The following is a 21856-nucleotide window of genomic DNA, read 5'->3' as shown; positions in this document are numbered from 1 at the left end:
GCAGCTGGTGAATATAGTGGAGCATTTAGCTTAGCCACTGACACTTGGAGGCAATGGAACAAGCTGACACAACACTGACGTATTATTATCACCTGATAAAGTTTTTATGGCAAACTTGTTAGCAAACAGTAGCTTATTTCCACGTCCAGCAGTTACAGAGCAGCATTATCATTGATCAGGAGGCGTGTTTGTGTCACCTGATGGACATCGGTCCGGTCTTCTCTCCGTCAGCTCTGTGTTTGGTCTCCTGAGGGAAACATCTGGCTCTTCAGCTGCTAGATGCTCCGCTATGTTCACCAGCTGATCTCCGACTGCGTCTGTCTGCTGTTTGCTGCCGAGCAGGTAGTGCACAGCGGCTTTTTACAGCTTTTTTTAAAAAACAGCTGCTGCTGGAAATGAGGTTGATTAGAGCGCTGAGACTGAACCAAAAGAGTAAAACTAAAACATGAGCTGAAAGACTCTAAAAACCTCAGTAGAGTCGAGGGAAACTGCAGAGCGAGTCCTTTCACACTACATGTTGTTATTTGATCCACAGTTGACACCCTGTAAACCAACAAACCCAATGATATTCAGTTCACTATCACAGAAAAGTTTAAAAAAACAAGCAAATATTCACAACTGGAAAGCTAGATCCAGAGATTTTGTGTCTAAAAACATGACTTAAACAATTAATCGATTATCAGAATTTCTCAGTTGGCTAATTGATAGTTAATCAACTAATCGTTTCAGATCTGTTTCAGTGCTGCTGGATGAGAAATAAGATGCACAGTAGACTTTAGTTTTTAAAAAAAGCAGGCAAACCCAGAAAAGGTAAACACAGCTTGAGTTTATTGAATTGTAGTTAGTTAATTAGTAGTAGTCGTTGTAGTAAATATCAAAGATTTCTGTGGTCCATCAGAGTTCATCCGGTGGAAACTCCACAGAGCCGTGTGGAGGACTAACTGCCAACTGATCCAGCTCTCGCTCCCAGACATTTACACAGATTCCACATTAATACTGAACAGGACTCTTTGTTGAGCAGCTCCAGACAAAGACGCTCCCTATGAGTGACACACAACTCTCCATTTAACAGCTCAGCCATCTATTCACATCCTCCTGCAGCTCTGCCAGGATGTCCTCGCAGATGAGAAATAATCCTCCCGTCCAGCTGAAAATAAAGGACCTAATGACACAAGACGACAGTTACATATAGTCTGAGGATGACAGCTGAAATAGCCGCCTGGCTTGTGTTTCTCTATACTGTCATGTAATGATCTGGATCTTTGCTAAATTGTCGCTAAAGGGGGTCACCAAAACTAGTGAGAGAGTTGCATTCTTATTTCCCATAGACACTGTTAGGTGATTGACAGTTTGATTGGATCATCAGTACAAAAGATTAACAACCACTTTAGAAAATATCTGGTTCTTTCATAAAAATTCGAAGGTACGAGCCTGCGTACATAGTCAACTACGACCCCCAAGGTGCATTTCAACAACAAACATCCAATTCCAGAGTTTGAAATTGTTACGTGCTCCGCTAACGGCGAGCTGAAGCTAAAGTTTACACTGTTACTAACTAAAAACACAATCTGCAGCTTAAAGTGAGACTATGTGACTTCTGAAAGAAGAAATAACACAAATTGATATTCAAATTGAAAGTTAAATTCGTGAGCAGAAAAACACACCTTTGTTCAATTCAATACACTCGGGGGTTTAGCTGCTTCAGCCTTACTTGGTCTGGTTTGACCAGAAGCTCATGGTGGCCAATGTTAGCAAATGTTAGCAAACTTTAGATAAATATTTCAGTTTTCTAACTTAATGGCTCTTCTCTACTTCTCATATTGTAAAGCTACATTGTAGGATTTCCATTTTAGCATACCATGATCCTGTCATTGTGTGTTTCTGCAAAAGTTCCATAGTTTTACTTGAAATCAATTCACTTTGAAATTCTGGGTCAGTTTTGGATGAATATAGCAACTATGTCGCTGTGTTTTGTTTACAGCTGCAACGACGAAGCTGTTTTGAAGCCACTAATGCTTTCATTCGCACCTGTGACTGGTTTCTTCTCCAGTGGCAGCCGAGCCTCATGGGTATTGTAGTATTTAGAGCAATGGCAAACTGACATACAAAACCCGATTTCTCAGAAACAAAGTTGAAATTAATTAAACCGGGCGGTCAGAACATAAACTTAAATGAGAATACAGAATGGGAAAAACACTTCAGGTATCAACAGCCCCTCACACTTTTCACTTTATGTCTACTTTACTGATTGTTCTCTCTCCAGGTGTGGTGTTCCACTACAGAGCTAACACTAGCCGCTACTCTCTGGACTATCGTGAAGCTGTGGAGGCGTGTCGCGCTGCAGGCGCCTCCATCGCTACACCTGAACAACTGATGGCTGCCTTTGCAGACGGCTTCGACCAATGTGACGCAGGCTGGCTCGCCGACCAGTCAGTCAGGTGTGTGTAAAACAGAGGTGGAGGAAGTACTCAGTTCCTTTGCTTATGTAAAAGTACTAATACCACACTGTAAAAATATTCTACTCACTAGTTAAAGTCCTGCACTGAAAATGTATGTAAATATAATCAGGACCGACAGTCCACAGCTCGACATCATTAACAAACATCACAGTTATTACAGTCATTCAGAGGAAAAGCAGCAGACCTGCACATCTGAGAAGCTGCAACCAGGAAGTGATTTTACAGGGAAATGACGATCAAATAGTTACCAATTAATTTTCTGTCAATCACCTAATTGATTAATCGACTAATCGTTTCAACTGTTGGGGAGTTTAATTTATAACAAAACATCAGATTTTATAAGCTCTTCATATGTTTTGTGTGTAAAAATCTTAATTTGTAAAGTAACTAAAGCTGTCAGATAAATGTAGTGAAGTAAAAAGTTTTATAGAAAATAAGGTTTTTAGGACTCAAATACTGACAGAAGTAACTAAATTAGCTGGAGATTTCTTTGCAGTTAAATTCTGTGTGCTACCTTTATTGTTTTTTTTCAGATACCCAATCACAGTGCCCCGTCCCGGCTGTGCAGGTGATCTGATGAGCAGGCCCGGAGTGAGAACGTACGGCTTCCGGGACCGCACGGAGAAATACGATGTGTACTGCTACGTAGATAAAATCCATGGTAAACACACGAGTACAAGCAAATACATTCTGAGGAATAGTTTGACGTTGACTTTGTGTTCAGTACAGAGCTGGAGTCAGAACATGGTTAGCCTAGCTTAGCATGAAGACTGGAAGCAGGAGGAAACAGCTGGCTTGGCCCTGTTCAAAATTCAGAAATACACCTTCCAGCAGCTTTAAAGCTCACTAAATAACACGATGAATTTCATTTGGGGGGGCGCATGAATAAGATGTGAATGTGCGTATCTAATGATCAGTCACTAATCCCCATTGTTTGTCCAGGGAACTCCTTCTCCTTTGTTTTTGTTCTAAATGATTTAACTTGACTATTTCAGTTTCAGTTTTATCTCAAAATACAGGAGTTTACTTTACTTTAGTGGGTTTAACTAAAGAACCTAAACCTTTTATTTCCTTTGTATGTCTGTCTCCTCTGTGTGAAGGCGAGGTCTTCAATCCTTTTTCTGCAACCTATAAGCTCACCTTGCAGCAGGCGAGAGAGGAGTGTGAGAAGCACGATGCCGTGTTGGCGTCGCCTGGTCAGCTGTTCGCAGCCTGGAGGGCGGGGCTGAACCGCTGCGACTACGGCTGGCTGTCCGACGGCAGCGTCCGCTACCCCGTCACCGTCCCCAGGCCTCAGTGTGGAGGAGGCCTGCTGGGGGTTCGCACGCTCTACAAGTATGAAAACCAAACAGGCTACCCTAACCCCACCGACAGGCACGGGGCTTTCTGCTTCAAAGGTAAGACTGTAACACACACCGTCACACTGTCCTCCACTGTCCTCCACTCCCATCATCAGGCTTATTTCTAACATTGAAGGGGAGACATGGCTGGAAGAGTTCCCACTTTTCCTCCAGATAACCAAGTTCCCGCCCAGGCTTGTGTGAAGTAAATCCTGCTGTGGGTTTTTAAAAAGTTCCTGCCCGATGACATCAGCGTGCAGACTCAGAACAGCAGGGATTATAAAAAGACTGAGGGAGGGACGGACAGGTGATACTAAGACATTATTGTTGGACATGGTTAGTGGCTTCTTTTGCACAAGGGACTGAATCTGTGTCTTTTTGCATAATGTTTTTCTCTTGAGATGTGAATTCTTGCCCTCCAGAACGCATAATGTTGGCGTTTTCTGATCTGACACCTCTATCGACAGGACGACATCATTTGTCAGTGCGACAAAACGACTTGGTTACGGTGGCAGAACAATTGTGGTCATGGTTGAAAGAAACCAACGTTGACAGAAACGGGAAGTGAACAGCGGTCTCTTGTGTCATTTCGTACACCCACCCATCCACCCACTTTATAGCTCTATAACAACGTCACAGTTTCCTCCTTTGCTCCCAACGAAAAGTCATAGTTCTTTTGGCCACTAGAGGGCTTAGTCACTCAAACGTAAACATACATATGTCGTTTATTTTATTTGTTGAAACGACTGATGCTGTCGTTCTTCTTCGGGAGGACAGTCTCGTTTTCTGGTTGAGCAGATCAAAATAAAATGTAGACACTGTCAATCTGCCAAACAAAAGTAAAGTCTTCAGTGTGCTTCAAATGAACTAGTTCACACAAAGTGTTGGCAAAAATGTTTTAGAGCCGTTTAGTCTCCTCCTGGCCGCATCCCACTGCCTCCCTGATCTCTGTCCAACAACTCAGTGTCTTTTGCGTGTCTTTGTAATCTCGACGCAATGAATCGTACTAATGGAGACAACGACGCGCGCTTTGTGATATTTAATTTCCACCCACTTTCACACTCCAATCAAACCAATCACTGCGGGACGTGGGTGTGATTGTCGGATTGTCTGTTTCGGAGAGTTATGGTTTAAGATGCTGTTAGACAATCCAGTGCTTAAAACGCACAGCATCTTCACGTCTAAAGCAACAAATGGGGCAAGTCATAACCGACTCCTCTTGGCACATTTTTGATTCTGTTCATCACTGAAAAACTGGAAAATATCAAGAGCCACTGAGAGCTCTTTTACCTTATTGTTGTATTTTGTGTTTGTAGCTAAGGACACATCTGCAACAGAAAACTAACTTTAAGAAATCGCTCAGAGCACTGATAAAACCTTACTTATTTAAGATTGTTTCCTGTCGTTTTCACTTGTGTGATTACTATTAACGTACTACATACAAGTATAAAAGAAACAGCTATGCGAACGTATCTGAGTGATTCAGCCCTTCACGTTCGCCTACGTGCAGCCCGGAGAAGTATGATTCCAGCTTCATAGGTTTAACATAATATGCATTAACCAAAGGGGTAAATCTATCCAGTGTTTGACAATAAAATAAGTCTGAAGCAGAATATGTTCTGGATTCTTTCCTGTCCCGTAAATCATCTCGAGAGCCATCAGATTCATGTGCAACCTCTCTGAGGTGTCCTGGTAATATTTAAATGAGGAAAGCTATCACTAACTGGGTATCTACAGATTCAGTGGTTTCCTCCCTTCCTTTCTTAGCATCTGCACAGATTTAGGTCAATGCGGCACTTTTCTGCAAACCTGACCCTCCTCCAAATGTCCAAATCACTGACACGTTTGACTTGTGAAGTCACAAGAAAACTGTAGCTCACTACGTAAATGCTTAGGGGTGTTGCGGCACATACAAGCCACAATCTGCAGCCGTTTAAAAGCAGCGGGGCGTATAGAAGTGGCAACAGAGGGGGATGACAAAGAACAAACGGTATTCAAACTCAAACAAGAGAAGAATAAACTCCCACTGCCCTGTTTATGGTAGGGCACGTTTCTTTATGAGGGGAAAACCCAAGTCATGCACTCTAACACAGATACAGCAGAAACGGGACAGGTCCCTAATGCTTCACAGCTGGACCCTGCCCAAACTCTGACAGACAGACAGAGGGAGGAGAAGGTGGAAAAGAGGAGGACTGCAGTTCTAGTTCTCCCATAAGTAACATCACCATTGAAAAACACTCAGAAACACAAACCTTTAAAAGAGAGGTGAGGTTAGTCTGCGCAGTGTGAAGTAGGTGCGCAGCAAATTAACCGATTATACACTTCAAGTATGATTCTTTACAGATGATATAATTGCAATCAGTCACATGTTTGGCAATGTAAAGGTACTTTCTGAACCTGAAAGCTGTGTAATGTGTTCTGCCAAGCATCAAGTGAGGTGGCAGAGCTGCAGGAGAGAGGTAATGTACAGTAAAGTGACAGTATGAGGACAGACACCAGCCTCGCCAGATGACTGCAGCTTGCCAAACACATGACATCATATCTGGGCAGGGCTGGACATGCAGCCAGGGTCTCCTTCATGGTGTGAAAGACAGAAGAACAGACCACAGCTAAGTCCCCGAGTCTGCAGGCCTACCCGGCAATAAACACCTTTAGTATGTGAACTGGTGGAAGAAGTACTCAGACCCTTTACTTAAGTGAAAGTATTAATACAACAAACTAACGATACTAGTTAAGATAAGTAAAAGGGGTAGCTGGCACCTGCCATCAGTATGTGAATGGGATGAATGTGTTATGTAGTGTGAAGCGCTTTTAGTGGTCAGAAGACTAGAAAGGTGCTATACAAGTACAGTTCATTTAAAGTCTGCATTAAAACTTTACTTAAGCAAAGTACCCAAGTATTATCAGAAAAGAAGTACTTAAAGTATCAAAAGTTAAAATACTCATTCTGCAGTAAAATGTTTGTCCACAGCCATAGTTTGAACTATACGAAGTTAGCTAGTTTAGTCCAGTGGTTCCCAACCTAGGGGTCGGGCCCCTCCAAAGGGTCACCAGGTAAATCTGAGGGGTTTGTGAGGTGATTAATGGGAAAGGAGAGAAGAAGAATATTTGGTTACAATTTGCACTACATTTGGATGGAAACTTGGCTACTGCCTTTTTTGTAAGCGGTCGCAATCCAAAAAGGTTGGGAAACACTGGTTTGATACAACATTGCATTATACTTTATAAACATATCAAATGTTTTTAGTGTAAAATCCTAATCTGAAAAGTAACTATAGCTGTCGAAATAAATTTAGTGAAGTAAAAAGTACAATATTTCCCTCTGAAATTTAGTGGAATAGAAGTATAAAGTAGCATAAAATAGAAATATTCCAGTAAAGTACCTCAAAATTGTATTTAATACTTGAGTAAATGTACTCAGTTACTTTCCACCACTGGGTACGTGCACGAGGAAGAGGAGACTATAGTAGGAAGAACCCACCCACCCACCCACCCCTCCCATCCGTCCATACTCGCCCCTGACAGCCAGCAGGGAGGGATGGAGGGGAGTCAATTACGCAGAGTTTATTAAAGCATTATGTCAGTGACGTTCAAAGCCTGCTGCTTACTCCCAAGTCACTAACTATATGAACTCAGCACTTAGACCTACACAAAGGAGAGCATTGTATGTGTGTTTAGGAGTCCTATTACCTGTCTTTTCTCATATGGTATGTATTCCATCATAATGAGATATAAATCTTTGCAAGCATCACAGGCTATTTTGGAGAGGTCATTACAACAAAAGCCTTATGGTCTGTTCAGTATTGTAAATAATGTGTGTTTAGAGAAGAAAGAAAAAGATGGATTCAGGCTTTAGCAAGAGAAACCAGTTCACTGTGAAAGCTACAGTGGAAAATAAATGTATGTCTGTTAGCTAGCCAGTAAAATCTTCTCTGCTCGGACATCATTTCCATTAAATTATTGTATACATTTCTGCCCACATTCAGACCTTCATTAGTGACTGTTATTCTGACACCACTGGCACAGCAGTCTCCAGGCCTGAAATGGTTTTATTTTTGACAGGTGACTTCATGTTTCAAAAATCAAAGCTGCTACATTTCCTTTTATAGCCTGCCGTAAGCTAACAGCAGTCTGACAGCAGCATGATCAACATTTTCCAGATAGTACAGTTTTATTTTTTTAATGAATCATGACAATACTGATTCATTCTGTAAATATTTTTTCTTGGATATGTCTGATTAACTGGAGCATTTCCCAAAGCATACCACAAGTTTTTAGGTTGCTTTTCTACCTCTTTAGGCAGCCATTATTATTTTTAACACGATATATCAAGTTATATATGTAGTTTCAGGCAGAAACCATTTGAGCTCTTTCATGTGGCATTCATTGCCACTTGGACATCAGATATTTGAGACTCTGATGACCAGACCTGATACTTAGTACAATGGTCATGGATATCAGAAAGAACTCTTAACATCTCAAGCATTCATGAAGCTTGTTACGGGAAGAATGATGGAAATACAAACTGACCAGACTTTAAGAAACCTCAGCAACCTGTGAGGTGGAAAAAGGCAAAGTTGGGGAGGTGTAAAGGAAATGATTTACTTCAACAGAGAAGGGGTGACGTCCATTAAAGTCAATTGAATTGCAAAATGGGTGTAACTATTGGTTTTCTCAACTTATTCTCTGAGAGGTCAGGTTTTTCCATCAGGATGGCTCTAAATACTACAATACCCATGAGCCATGGCTGCCGTTGCTATGGAGAAGAAGCCATTCAGAGGCACGAATCGGAGCTGCATCTGCGTACCTTTTGACTTTTTATCGAAGAACCAGACTGAAATATATCAGCAACTATTTGATGGATTGGCATACAATTCTGTACAGACATTCATGGTGCCCAGAGGATAGATGATAGGAGGAATTGTGATCACTTTGGTCATTCACTGACTTTTCATGTAGCGCCATCATCAGGTCAACATTTTAATACTTTGGTTTATGACCAAATACCTGCTCGACTAATGACATTCCCATCAGCCTCAGCTGCACTTTGTGTTTAACATTGTACCTGCCAAACATTAGCATGTTAGCATGCAAATCTCAGTTGCTGAACTCTCCACTGGTTTAGGTTTTAAAACGTCCTCCCTCTCTTCTTTGTTTCTCTCTCTTACAGCTAAACTACCAGAGCCGACTACTACGAGTCCACCGAATACCCCAGCTGCACACAAACCTGACAGCCCCACGACCGCTTCCCTCACTCCAACACCGGGACCATTCTTAGACCCTGAAAGAGCTGAAATTCAAACAAGAATACCAGATCCTGTCACATATTCACCAACAGAGAGACCACACACAACCTCACCAGACCAACACGGGACAGACCGCACCTCCCCTCACACCACAGCCTTTGTGAACCCCACTCCAACGTTTGACGACTATGAGGTTGAAGATTTCAATAACTCACACAAGGTAGAGTCGGTACCAGTCAGAGGAGACATTTTGTCGCCCATACAGTTCCCCCCGTTACCCACCACCCGCTCACAGACCGCACACCTTGACATCTCCCATGGGGGAGAGGTGGGAGGCCAGGCGGGATCAGGCCGAGGTGAGAGCAGCGGCAGCGGGGAGGGAGGCAGCAGCGATGACAGCTCTAGTGGGGCTGAGGTGGGAGCAGTGGTGACCCCGACACAGGTGTGGGTGGAAACTACACCGAGTCCAAGTTGGCTTATAAAGACTACCACAGGGCTGGAGCTCGGCGTGAAAACAACTTCGAGACCAGCAGAGCTTCCTGAGATCACGCCAGAGCTTGTCACCCCTGGACCGGGGCTGGGGATAGAAACCACATCAAGACCATCACAGCTTCTAGGGATCACTCCAGAAGTGGTCATTTCAGAAATTCTCACCCCAGAACCAGGCCTCCCAGCTAGGACTGAAGAGGTGGGGCAACAACCCGCAGTTGTATTTAAAGATGTCACCCCTGGAGCTACACCGACGTTTGCCCCCGACCAATCAGTGGCCATTCCTGTAGATGGGGAGTCATCAGCCAAACCACCTTTCCATCTCATCATCGTCAATGTGCACGACCAAAATCAGTCAGGTGAGTTACACATTACGACTGTTGAGGCGATGATGAATCCGATTTGTGACAACTGATGGGACCTAGTTGGACCGGGTCCGTTCCAGTCTGGGTCAGTTGGACCGGGTCCATTCCAGTCTGGGTCAGTTGGTGTTGACAGTTGGCAGATAAAATCATGTAGGGTGTGATATGTAAAGAGTCTAAGCTGAAGTCTTCAGATCCAGTCGCTGCCAGTCGTTCTCATACATTTTTTAAAACATGTTTGATACTTGTGACTGATGTCGGCGACTGATGGCATCACTTGTGTGTCGCCAAGGGAGACGTCCCTGTAAATAAACAGCTTTACCTGAAGTTAGCATCGTTTTAGTTCAGTCATCTCCGGTTCCCTCTGTGGGCTCTACAGTCCTACACGCCTCTCCATCCAGGATCTCACCGAACTCTGAGCTTCTCTCCTCCTTTTGTGGCCTTTTTTTGTGGCCTATATATATATATATATATATATATATATATATATATATATATATATATATATATATATATATATATATATATATATATATATATATATATATATATAAACAAGCTGCTGGTTGGCATCCATGTTTGTTTTGGGACAAGAACACGTGACAGTTGGCGTTCTCGTGGGATTTTCGAGGTCATCTACCTCCAGAACTCCAGTGGTTACTGAGCAGTGGTTCAATGTGTTGTCTGGTGTATTTACTCAGTCGTCAGGTTTATGCTCCTTCCTGACAAGGAAGGAAAAAGGAAAAGGATAAAAACATACTGGTTCACTGTTAACTGTGCAGTGTAGGAACTGAAAGCTCCTCCTGTATGTACCTTTTTCGTTTGAGCAAATTTGAACTATTCATTGTTTAAATAAATTTTCAAATGCAACCCACGTAGCCTAATCCTTCACTGCGTTGTAGAACAAATCCAGTTAGAATTAAGCCATAAAATGCTCATTTCATCACACTTACCGGTTTTGCTGTTACAGCCTCACTTAGCTTATGGTGGCTAATGTTAGCTGATGTTAGTGAATCGCTGTGTAACTGACATTACAGAGTGAGTTTGCTGACTTATTGAGTCTTCTCTACTTGTGCTTCAAAGTTACACAACATTTTAGCATATGCCAATATTGTAACCCGTGGCCACAGAGGTCACTGTCTAGCAAAAGTCACATTATCTCACTTTAACATTGTTATGTTAATCCGCGGTGCCTCTGCTCCCGCGCTTGAATGACAAGCTCACGTTAGTGTAAGGTAGTTGTGCTTTCGCAAAATCAGCAAACCTTTATCCACCTTTTTCCATCTGTGGTGTTGAATCCAAAATCCGAAAATTCTACTTACTTACTTCTTGCTAGTTTTTGCCATTTTGCGTTAACAAAGACAACAACAATAGACTGGTTTACTGGTAGGACAAGTGGATCAATAAATTAGACAGACCACACATTGGAGTACATGGCAGGGCCTGTTGTCCTTACACACTGTGAATTTTGAATTCGGACAGGTCATTACAAATTACTATGTAAAACAGTAGTTTGAATTTCTAATAAAAGTGATCTCAGGACGATCTAAATACTGTTTCAGGGGGCTTTTCCATTCTGGAGAGATTAAAATTCCAAATTAAAGAGAAAATCTGACCATTTTCATGCCATTTTCTTGACGTGATTTAAAGTAAACTGCCCACTGGTATAACACATTGACCATAAACCAACTTCAATAGAGAAACACTGCTGGCAGGTCAAACCTCAGCATGGATGCTGTGGGATTTAGAAACAGACCTCCAGAGTGTGATTACTGCAGAACGTTGGCTGACGGTGACCAGTATTTCACACCGGTCTTCTGCTAGACATCTCTGACCTCGACTGAACCGCAACCCTTATTTCCACTTCAGTTTGCTGTAATGTATTTCCCCTTGCTCCTTCTACAAACCTTTTGTGCTTTGAGACCCGACAGTCTCAGATTTCACGCTAAACTGTTCGGTCTTTCACCGAGAGCATTATTCTTTCATGTTTGTTACATTGTACTGTCAGGGACTTTACAGTAATCTGCTGCAGCTGATTTAGGATTGTTTGTTGTCTCTGTAGGAAACAGCTAATAGTTTGTTACCTTGTATGCTGACAGATTCTCACACACGAACACACACACACACTGTTTGCAGAGCCAGATGTGGAAAGTTATGAAGTCAGTCATCTCTGCTGGGCCAGTTTTGTAGCTAAACATATTGTAAACACATCACTGTGTCTCCAGTGGGAAAGCAGCAGAGCCTCATGAATAGTCAAATATATCAGAGCAAATTACTCACTTCACCTTTATTTCTTTTTCTCACACACACAAAGACACAGTGGTGGTCCAATGGAGTGATTAACCTCCCTTCTCTTTAGCAGGCATGTCTAAATAGCTGTGTGTTGAACTTTCAGGTCTAAATATCTGTAGAAAGAGCCGACAACAAACCACAAATAGTTGACCTTAATTGTCTTTTCTCTAGGCGGCTGCCTGAATTGCCATAACTAATCTTCCCCAACCATCTCTACTCTCTCTTTCTTTCCTGACATTTGTCTGTATTAGTTGTATTACCACCATGGATGGATTACTGAACAGGCTTACCAGGCGCAGGCCCGGGGGCCCAAGGACTCAGGGGGCCCTAAAGTCTGAGTGTCTGGTTAAAGGGCTCACTAAAAAGTACCGTAGTGAGGTCATGATCGTGTTTTTTATCCTGATCTTTTAATAGAAAATATCTTCTGATACTGAGTCTGATCTAATATTTGTTATATTTTCGTTTTGAGTTTTCCTGACATAATACAGCTGCATACTACTTAAAGAGTAGCTGAGTGTTACACTGTTAACAGTGATGTCACGGCGTACTGGAACACCCTTGTGTACATTTCTTCATCACTGCAGCAAGGTGGGAAGTTAAACCACTGGAGGTCAGCAAAAACACAAAGCAATGCTTTGAGAAAATATAACCTGCACCACAGGTTTCTTTTTGACAGTTTGACGATGAGTTCAGGATCTGTTTTCAACCTCCGATTCAACGAGCTAAATATAATTTATCAGTTCATTTATCAGTGACACCAAAATGTTGGAGAGCATGAGATGAAAACCCATAATTCATTCAGTCATATTTTTGGTTTTGCAAAACGTTAAAGACATTCTGGGGAAAATAATTATAGAAGTAAATAAATATATATGTGTATATACATATACGTATAATGGAAAGCCTCTTGTTTCGGCTGAATTCGTTTTACAGAAATTCTGTATAAAATTGAAATTTTTACTTACAATTTTAAGGATTTCTGCTTTGAAACTTAGCATTCAGAGTGCTCTGGAGTGCTCTGACTGTACAGATAACATGGGAGTCTTTGCTGGTATTGTTTATGGTGTGTGTTCATGTTGTGTCCCTCTTAGGTGGGGGCCCCAGGCAGTTGCCTAACTTGCTCAATGAATGGACAGATATGGCATCACTCTTCTCATCTAACTCATCTAAATTTCCTAAAATGTCAAACTATTCCTTCAAGTACAGAACTTGAGTAAATGTACTTACAGTCCACCACTGGCTGGTCCAGTGAGCAGTTCATGTCTGAGAAACAGGAAAAAACAAGTGAAACGATTGCATCCATGGCAATCAGCAACCTCCTTAATACCATTAACCTTCTTAATGAGGGAAAGACTGATAATAAGGCACAAGGGAGGCCCCGTGCCTGAGTTTGCCCCCACCCTCCACACACACACACCCATGCGCTCACTCAAATTACGCCGCTCATGTGTTTATTAGCCCCCAGCCAAGTGGTGCCATCTTCCAGGAGTTGTGTTTATTATTGAAATGTTGAAGGCGTATTCTGTTGCAAAGGTAATATATCATCATATGAAGCAGCCGCTGGTTTGTGTGAGGTCCGCCGACTCACTGTTTCCACGTCTTGAGGAAATTAGGAAGATTGAAGCATTGAGTGTTTTAATGAAAACGCTTCCTGTTTCGTGTGGTATCAAGTTCCGAGTCACACAGAGGCTTTTTTGACTTGGGCGACATGTTGTGGCTAACGCAGGTTAACTAGTTATATTTATCCAGTTCAAAGAGGAGCTCCCACTCCGGTCACAGCGTGTCTCTGTTCGTCCTCACACAAGATAACTAAACTCAGGTCTGTGTTTGCGTCATGTTTTGCACATTTTTACTCCAGTTCCCACGATATAGCTTCCATGTGTACCATAAAGTCTTAACGAAGAGACACAGGCGTGCATTGTTTGAGAGCAGCCCCCGGCACCAACAGACCTTCATCATAAGCTGACTGTTAACCATCCAGATATGCACTTTGGCTCGTTTAAATAAACATCAGACATGAGCTGCTCTGCTGGAATACAGCAACTGACATATTGAACCGAGAAAGAGGATTTGTCTTTAGGGCTGGGTATCGAACCTCAGAACATTTTTGGGACTGACCGTAATTTGTCTGTAGCACCAAGTATTGAACTCTGCTGGCAGATGCCAGGTTAGATTCTTAGTCATATTTACATTTTCTTTAAAGACTAACTTAACACTAAATCCACTTTTTGAGTTAGTAAATTACACGTACAGTCACTTTATCACACTGTCAATTGATCCTGGTCCCAGTTTGTTTATTATAAGATAAGTTACTTTTGTTTTTCCAGAGAAAATCCAGTATTTCTGTCCTCTAGACCCCGAAAAATCTGCAGTGTGTCAAGATTCAAATGCATTTCTTTAATTTGCAAAAGGGTTCAAGCTAAGACAGCGTGTTAAATTACTCCTTAATCTGATATTTATTGATTAAAATCATAATTTTGCTAATTTCATTTAGACTAATTTGAGATAAAGCTGCTTGGGTTTACACAACATTTAACATTTGATAAGTTTAGGGTTGCAACTAATAATTATTTTCATTATTGTTTAATCTGTTGATCATTTCAATTAATCGATTAATCGTTTTTTTCCCAAACGAACCCACAGTGACGTCTTCAAAGGGCTTATAAGATATTCAGTTTACACTGAGATCAATTAGAGAAAAGTTGCAAATCCTCACCTTGGAGAGGCTGAAACCAGACAAACTGGTGGTTTTGTAATTGCTGATTAATTTTCTTTGAGAGTTTGACTTCTTTTGTTAAATAAAAAGGAAGTGAAAGTGTTTCGTTGGAAAACATGTTTATTTAACTCAAAGCAAGGTACAGAAAAAGGTATCCGTAAGGAAAATTACCCAGGCCTAGATGTTGTTTATTGCAGACACAATTATATTGTCAATTCATACATCAAAATGTTGTCAAGGTGCATCAATGGAAGAATAAACAAACAAAACTGTCATCTCTATTGCTATAAGGTCTATATTTGGTTTACTTGACTTTTATACTTGGCTTCTTGTTTACCGTTTGTTGTTTGTCTCTAGTTGACCAAATCCTGGACATTTTGAACCAGCCTGTGAACGGCATCGGTGGCTTCCAGTCCCACTTCCCCCAGATCTCTGACCTTTCCCAGGTGACCAGTGAAGCTGTCCAGGGCAGCGGAGACTCTCTCGAGCCCCCTCCTATCAACCTGCCTCCAACTGTCAGCTTTGTCAATGGAAAACATGAGGTACCGTCCACACAATGGAGTTTTTAATTAACAGATAATTCTGCTTTAAAATGGCTCTAATCTTTGTAGTTTTGTCCATCCTTTCTTCATCATATCACGTCTTCCTCACTTATTATTGCAGCTACCGGTTTAGCTTAAGATGAGCAGCTAAATGTTGAACACAGTGAGATTCCTTTAGTGGACACCTAGAGGACGATTTAGATGACTGACAGCTGACATTAATCCTGCGCTCATTCCTAGATATCCTTCTCTGATCCATTCAGGTGACATTTCAGCCAGAGGGGCCGGAGGAAGCCAGAGGAGATCAGTTTGAGACGGCCACTCCTGTTCGGGTAGAAGAGGTGGGAGAAAAAGAGGAGGAGAGCGTGACGCTCTTTGACTACGGTGACATAGAAATCCACACAAAGGAGACAACTACAGAGGAAACCAGTGATATAGTCACCCATCCTACAGATACATACCCAGATGTAGTTACAGGCTCTGGCATTGATGCCGACACAGTACCTGATGTCTTTACTGACACTGACATAGAGGGAGTAAAAACTCAAGAACCAGGTGATCAGACAGCAACAAGAACCACCACCACGACCCCACATACACTCCCTGTCTCATCACCAGCACCCACCACACCATCAGGCCCAGTGTCTCCCAGTGTCTCCCAGCCGGTGACTGATGGGGTCTCCGCCTACGAGGATGACATGGAAGGCTCTGTGAATTGCAGCAATGATGACGAGGCCGGTGCTACGCAGGAGGGCTTTGCAGACGACGCTCTGCCCACCCCGGCTGCAGACAGCCAGTCCGGTGTGATGACTGATGAGACAGAAATCGGGGGGACGGAGCTTCCTACTTTTATCCCAGACATGCAGTCTCAGGAAACCACCACACAGATGGAAGACTTTGAAGGGTCTGCCTCTGGAGAAGACGAGTCTTCAGGACAAGATGTGTACCCACCAGAGACGCCCAGGTTTACCAGTACACTACCACCGATTCATTCTACCCTTTACACCCAGCAGCCTGAACCTGCAGTGGGTACCGAAGTCACACAAGTGCCTGTAGTTTCAACTGCTGTTGACACGCTCACAGAAACAGATTCAGGTGCAGAGCAGCTGTCCGGAGAGGGGCAGGTTTCTGGGGAACAGGGTGGGCTGTTTGACCTCACTAAAGAGGTCACTGTTACTGTTTTACCAGATGTGGCAGCTGTGACTTTTGGAGACCAAACCACCACAATCACTACAGACTTTAAGGACATAACCTCAGAACCTAGCACACCAAAATACTCCACGCACCCCTCTCTTGCTGCCACAGATGATCAGAAACATCCCGCTGTTACCACCGAGCATGCACCCACAACCCCTGAAGACCACACCCCACACCACACCGAGCTTTACGGAGACCAGACTGAGCAGTCCACCACAACCTCCACGCCACATGTAAGCCAGCCGATACTTTCCACTACGTCGCCCTTGTACACTTTCGACCCCAGCACCCACTTCGTCCCCGCGTGGGCTCTGATCCCTGACCCTGCTGCCACTGATCTACCAGAGGACTTTGACTACGACAAAGAGATCCCTCCTCTGGAGTCTAGCCCTCGGAGACCAGAAGAGATCCTGGCCACAGAGCAACCAGAGGATGGCACTTACTCAGCTGTTTCTGTCGAGGCCAGCACTGTGAATGTCAGAGGTACATGAACTTCATTGTTCAAACTGAATCTTTGCTAAGCCGCCCCCCCTTAGTTAATGTTGCTACGCCTATCAAGCTTTCCAGTCTAGCACGGCACATATACAGTTTACAATTATTATTGGCAGATTTGCCATTAAAACTCATTGTAATTTTAAAAAAAGAGTCTTTAATGTCAGACACAAATAAAGAAAAGCAGCTTCTGATTTCTTTACAGGAACTGTTGATTTTGTCGCTAGCAGATCAGCTGAAGCTAGCTAGCTAATTAATGCTAACTTTATGATTTGGTTGAAAACTGCCATTGGCTGACTTAAATGTTTCCAGCTGACTCGTTTTAAAAAGGTAATAAATATGATGACTTGATGGCTACATATATGATATGCTAACAGACTTATGCTAAAGCTAACAGGTCCCAGGCAAAAAGTTAGCATCCTCACCAGTTAATGATCCGTGTATAAGACATGGAAATACTGGAGCACCATTGCGCTTGTATTGCAGGGTAGAGCTAAGTAGAATAAATATAAATGTGATTAAAATTGTATTTGTTTTAACATAACCCTTTTTGGATGCTTGCTATAGAAAAATATACTTGCACAAGCAGCACAGAGGTTAACTTTTGCTTTATTGTTCGTATTTACAAACAATATGTTTCACTTTTACCATAGAAAAAAACCTTTAGGATGAGGACTAACCAATGAGTTTTTCTAACGTAATCTTATCTCAGGTAAAGAGTTTGGCTGGAGGTGCCGGAGTGTAAACTTCCCTATATCAAGTACAGAGCAGAACAGTGAGAGCCGCTAACATTAGCCTAAACTTTAATATTGTAGCATCCTGGACCAGCTACCACACAGTGCTAGCTGTGTTTCAGACCTGAAATGGGCTTTTTACCTGTAACCTGTAACCCCACAAAATAATGTAGTTGCTAATGTTATGTTCCTTGGCTTTGGAAGTAACGCTAGGTATGTAGTAAGCTAGTTATCCGGGCATGCTAATGTTAGAGCAGACAAAACACACTGTTAAATCCATTCCTTACACTTCTGCTCTTGTGTTTTTGGTTTTGTAAAGACTGAAAAAAAAGACACGACCCTCCAAACTCTTTGTATACAGAGTCTCTTTTACTACAGCTCCATGTACATCGCTTCAACATGTGGAGAAATACAAGCAGTGACAGACCTGCTGCGACTAGTTAACTGTTGCTAAGCTATGATTGAGCGTGCAGTTACTGGTGTGATAAATGGCTTTCTATTTGCATTGTGTCGTTTGCGCAGATCTCCTGCCATGCACAATCAGCGTGTGTCAGAATGGAGGCTCCTGCTACATAAAAGGAGCACAAAATACCTGCATGTGTGCACCTGGATACACTGGCCAGCACTGTGAAACAGGTACACATATATGCACACAAGCACACAGAGCCATGTGCTCTTTTTTAACTGACCACATTGACCCCATACCGACAGATGGATGGTGTGGAATAATATAGGTGTGTGTGGTTGTGTCTGCAGATGTTGATGAGTGCCAGTCTAACCCATGTCTGAACGGAGCCACCTGTCTGGATGGAGTCAACTCCTTCACCTGTCTCTGCCTGCCCAGCTACGCAGGAGAGCTCTGCGAACAAGGTCAGCTGCATCTGAGTAATGACAAAGTGGTACTGTCACGCAAAAAATTCACAAAATCAGGGCTGTACTGCTTATTTTTGTAGTAGTTTTCCTATCGGCTGTAATAATATTGTGCTTAATGAGGTAATTGCAGAGTAGGGCGTCACTTTTTCAGGTGACCAAGTTGGAACAACGAGAACTAACATTATTTTTGTTTGAATTAACTTGAACGCAACCGACATAGCCTCATCGTAAACTACGTTATACAGTTGGCGTGGTTCCAGTCATCTGTGGTTTCTCGGCTGCCTCACTGAGTGACGACAGGTGACTTCAGATTTCCATTTTTAGTAAAGGCCAAGTCAAACACCAGCATTAAAAACTGCAACATTTTGTGAAATCAAATTCATTTTAATGGAATCGCAGCAGTCAGTGGATTTGACATGTAAATTTGCGCCATTGAACAATAGCAAGCCATCATGACGGTGCTGACCTCAGAGAGCCGAAGAGTACAAAATGGAGGAAGCTCTTGTAGCTAGTTAGCTGCGTTGCACCATCCACGTTTATTTGACCTCCCCTGCTGTAGTAAAAACTGCTCCGCAAACGCGGAATGGTTTTTAGACAGTAATGAGACAGGAGTCAATAGTACAAATACATCTTTTGAATAAGCTGTGAACTTATTATCCTGTTAGCTAACTGTCAGTTAGCAAGCTCATTAGTGACTTACTAGTAGTGGCATGTTCCCAGCTAGCTAGCGTATTAGCAGTTAGCTCCCCGGCTACACTAGTTTACCACCAACTGGCCCTGCAAGTTGTCCCTAGGTCACCAAGCCTCTACACCACATATGTGGCGATGACGTGTGGATGCTCTGCCACAGTTTTTAAACGCCAACAAACAGCCTCGCCAGTATCTACAATTTAGCTGTCTTCTCAGACGGTTTGACGTCGTAATCATCTGGTCAGCATGGCTTGCTTTTGTGTCAGCAAAGAGAACAATAATAGCCTAATTTATCAGAGACAAACAGGGCTTGCAATGGGTCAGAGCGCCCCCTGCTGGAGAACAAGGCACTTCAGACAGATCAAATATTTACTTTTTCAAACATTGATTTGAATTAAAAAGTCCAGTTTCTGGGATCTGGGAACATGGTGGCATCAAAAAATAAAAGCCAAGATACACGAGCAGTCAGATGATAAGACAAATTGGAAACAAACCCAGAGTTGATCCAGATTATCTAAACCACTTCATTTGGAGGTAAAACTGAAAGTGAGCAGACCTGAAGTGTCTGTAATGGTTCTGTACAGTAGGTCAGTGGGTCTGCGAACTGACGGATGTTTACAACAGACAGTGTGAGTTATAATTTTACTTCCTTTCCGCTTCCAGATAAGTTTGTCTAACCTGGAGGTTTGTTTCCAACCTGTCTGATCGTCTTGACCGCTCGTGTTTCATCATTTGTCTGGCTTCTTTTCTGTGTTATTATCACTGATAGGAATGTTGGCCTAAGCTACAAAAAATAGAGGCCCAAGTTTCTAAAGAAAAAGAAATGTACAGGAAATCTACAACAAATGCAATATCTCCCCGTGCGCACACGCACACGCACACGCACACGCGTGCTCACAGGTGGATGCAGCATGTAGTCTTAAGTCACGGCAGCCTTCGGAGCTCAGCCGTCCTCCAGCACTGGGTGTTGGCTCTCTGCAGATTAGTTCCAGCTTCTCGTCCAATATTTCTGCCATTACTCAGCAACTAATCGAGGTTCAGGCACACAAACAGACTCCAAGGATTAATATTTTCCATGACAATTTACCGGCTTTCAGAGAGTTTAAGATGTCTCTCCCAGTATTCTTTGAGCAAAAGTAAGATCTTATTACATTTAAAAATTGAAATGATAAGGCCACATTCTTTTTTTTATAGTGGGGTTTAGTTGTTATTGTAAGTCGTAACACTGAACTAATGGCAGATTTAGCAGATTTAATAGACGGTATTATTTCTCGAGTAGTAAAAAATGAATTGTTAAAGTTTTGTTGGAATTGTTTTCTATGAATTTTATTCAGCTTGCTGCCTACAATCATTTCTTCAGCTTTTGGTCAGATTATTAAGGGGTGAGAGCGCACATTAATAAATCAAACAGGGAAGCAAGCTTCATGCATTTCATATACTTTATTACTCCACACATTTCTGTATTTATATCTATTCAGATGATACTAAATATGTCATTGTTTACAGTTCAACATATTTTTTTTCTCACAGTAACAGCTGATGGAAGAAGAACTCAGATCCACAATGTAAAAATACTCTAAAGTCCTCTTCTCAAGTTAAAGTATTAACAGCAAAATTGAATGAAAGTATAAAAGTAAAAGTTCCCACTGCTGCTACTCTACGCCGGCAAAATGGCATCTGTCAGAGTCACATGATTAAATATTATACTTATACATAATCATTACTGGTGCATTAACATACGAGCATTTTAATGATTCTAGCAATTGTATATTCTGTTGATTTTCTGTGTAACAGTGCATCGTATTTTAGGTTTTTATATATTTAATATATTTACCTCTTAAATGTTGAAAGTAGTTTAAAATAGAAATACTCAAGTGAAGTACAAGCCCCTCAAAACTGTACTTCATGTATTTGGGTACTTTCCACCACTGCTTAGTAAAGCTCTTACCAGTTTTATATATTCATATTTTATTGGAGAATCAAATTAAAACCAGTTTGCAAAACATTTTTTTTTATCTTTGCTAAATAATCATTAACAAAGAAGACTTGACCTACATTCAAATAGATTATATAAGGGTAGAAAATACAAATGATAAATGTTTTTATTTCCAAGCTGGTCAACCTTCACCGTACTGTTTTTACTTCTCTCGTCGCTGTCGGTGCCTGGTCTGAATAGAAAGTGGAAATCCCCCAAACTCAAATTCCCAGTCTGCAGGGTGTATCCATGTGCATCCATGTACGCAGTAATGTAGAAACTTAGATGTGAACTATCGACTAGATTACTGTGTGTTACATCCATCCTGATACATGCGGCAGTAGATGGAGAACCACAGACACAGCTGTCCTCTCGTAGTTTTCTGCCAGTGGAAAGACGGAGAAAAAAACAGATAATTGCTCTATTATTTTGCCAGAAAGCTTTTGCAG

General features: G+C 42.1%; 1 protein-coding gene across 1 annotated transcript in view; it reads left to right on the top strand.

The window, feature by feature from the left end:
- Positions 1-21856, top strand: part of vcanb (versican b) — a 38374-nt gene that overhangs the window by 5000 nt on the left and 11518 nt on the right. Inside the window, exons 4-11 of the mRNA XM_044174387.1 lie at positions 2264-2438; positions 2993-3120; positions 3560-3856; positions 8970-9893; positions 15262-15446; positions 15710-17126; positions 18392-18505; positions 18626-18739. Coding sequence (XP_044030322.1) covers positions 2264-2438; positions 2993-3120; positions 3560-3856; positions 8970-9893; positions 15262-15446; positions 15710-17126; positions 18392-18505; positions 18626-18739 — 3354 coding nt within the window. The remainder of the gene's footprint in view (positions 1-2263; positions 2439-2992; positions 3121-3559; positions 3857-8969; positions 9894-15261; positions 15447-15709; positions 17127-18391; positions 18506-18625; positions 18740-21856) is intronic.

This window comes from Siniperca chuatsi, linkage group LG18, assembly GCF_020085105.1.
Source record: "Siniperca chuatsi isolate FFG_IHB_CAS linkage group LG18, ASM2008510v1, whole genome shotgun sequence".
NCBI classification, from domain to species: Eukaryota; Metazoa; Chordata; class Actinopteri; order Centrarchiformes; family Sinipercidae; genus Siniperca; species Siniperca chuatsi.
Note: the sequence above shows the minus strand (reverse complement) of the source record. Positions and strands in the feature narration are given on the sequence as shown.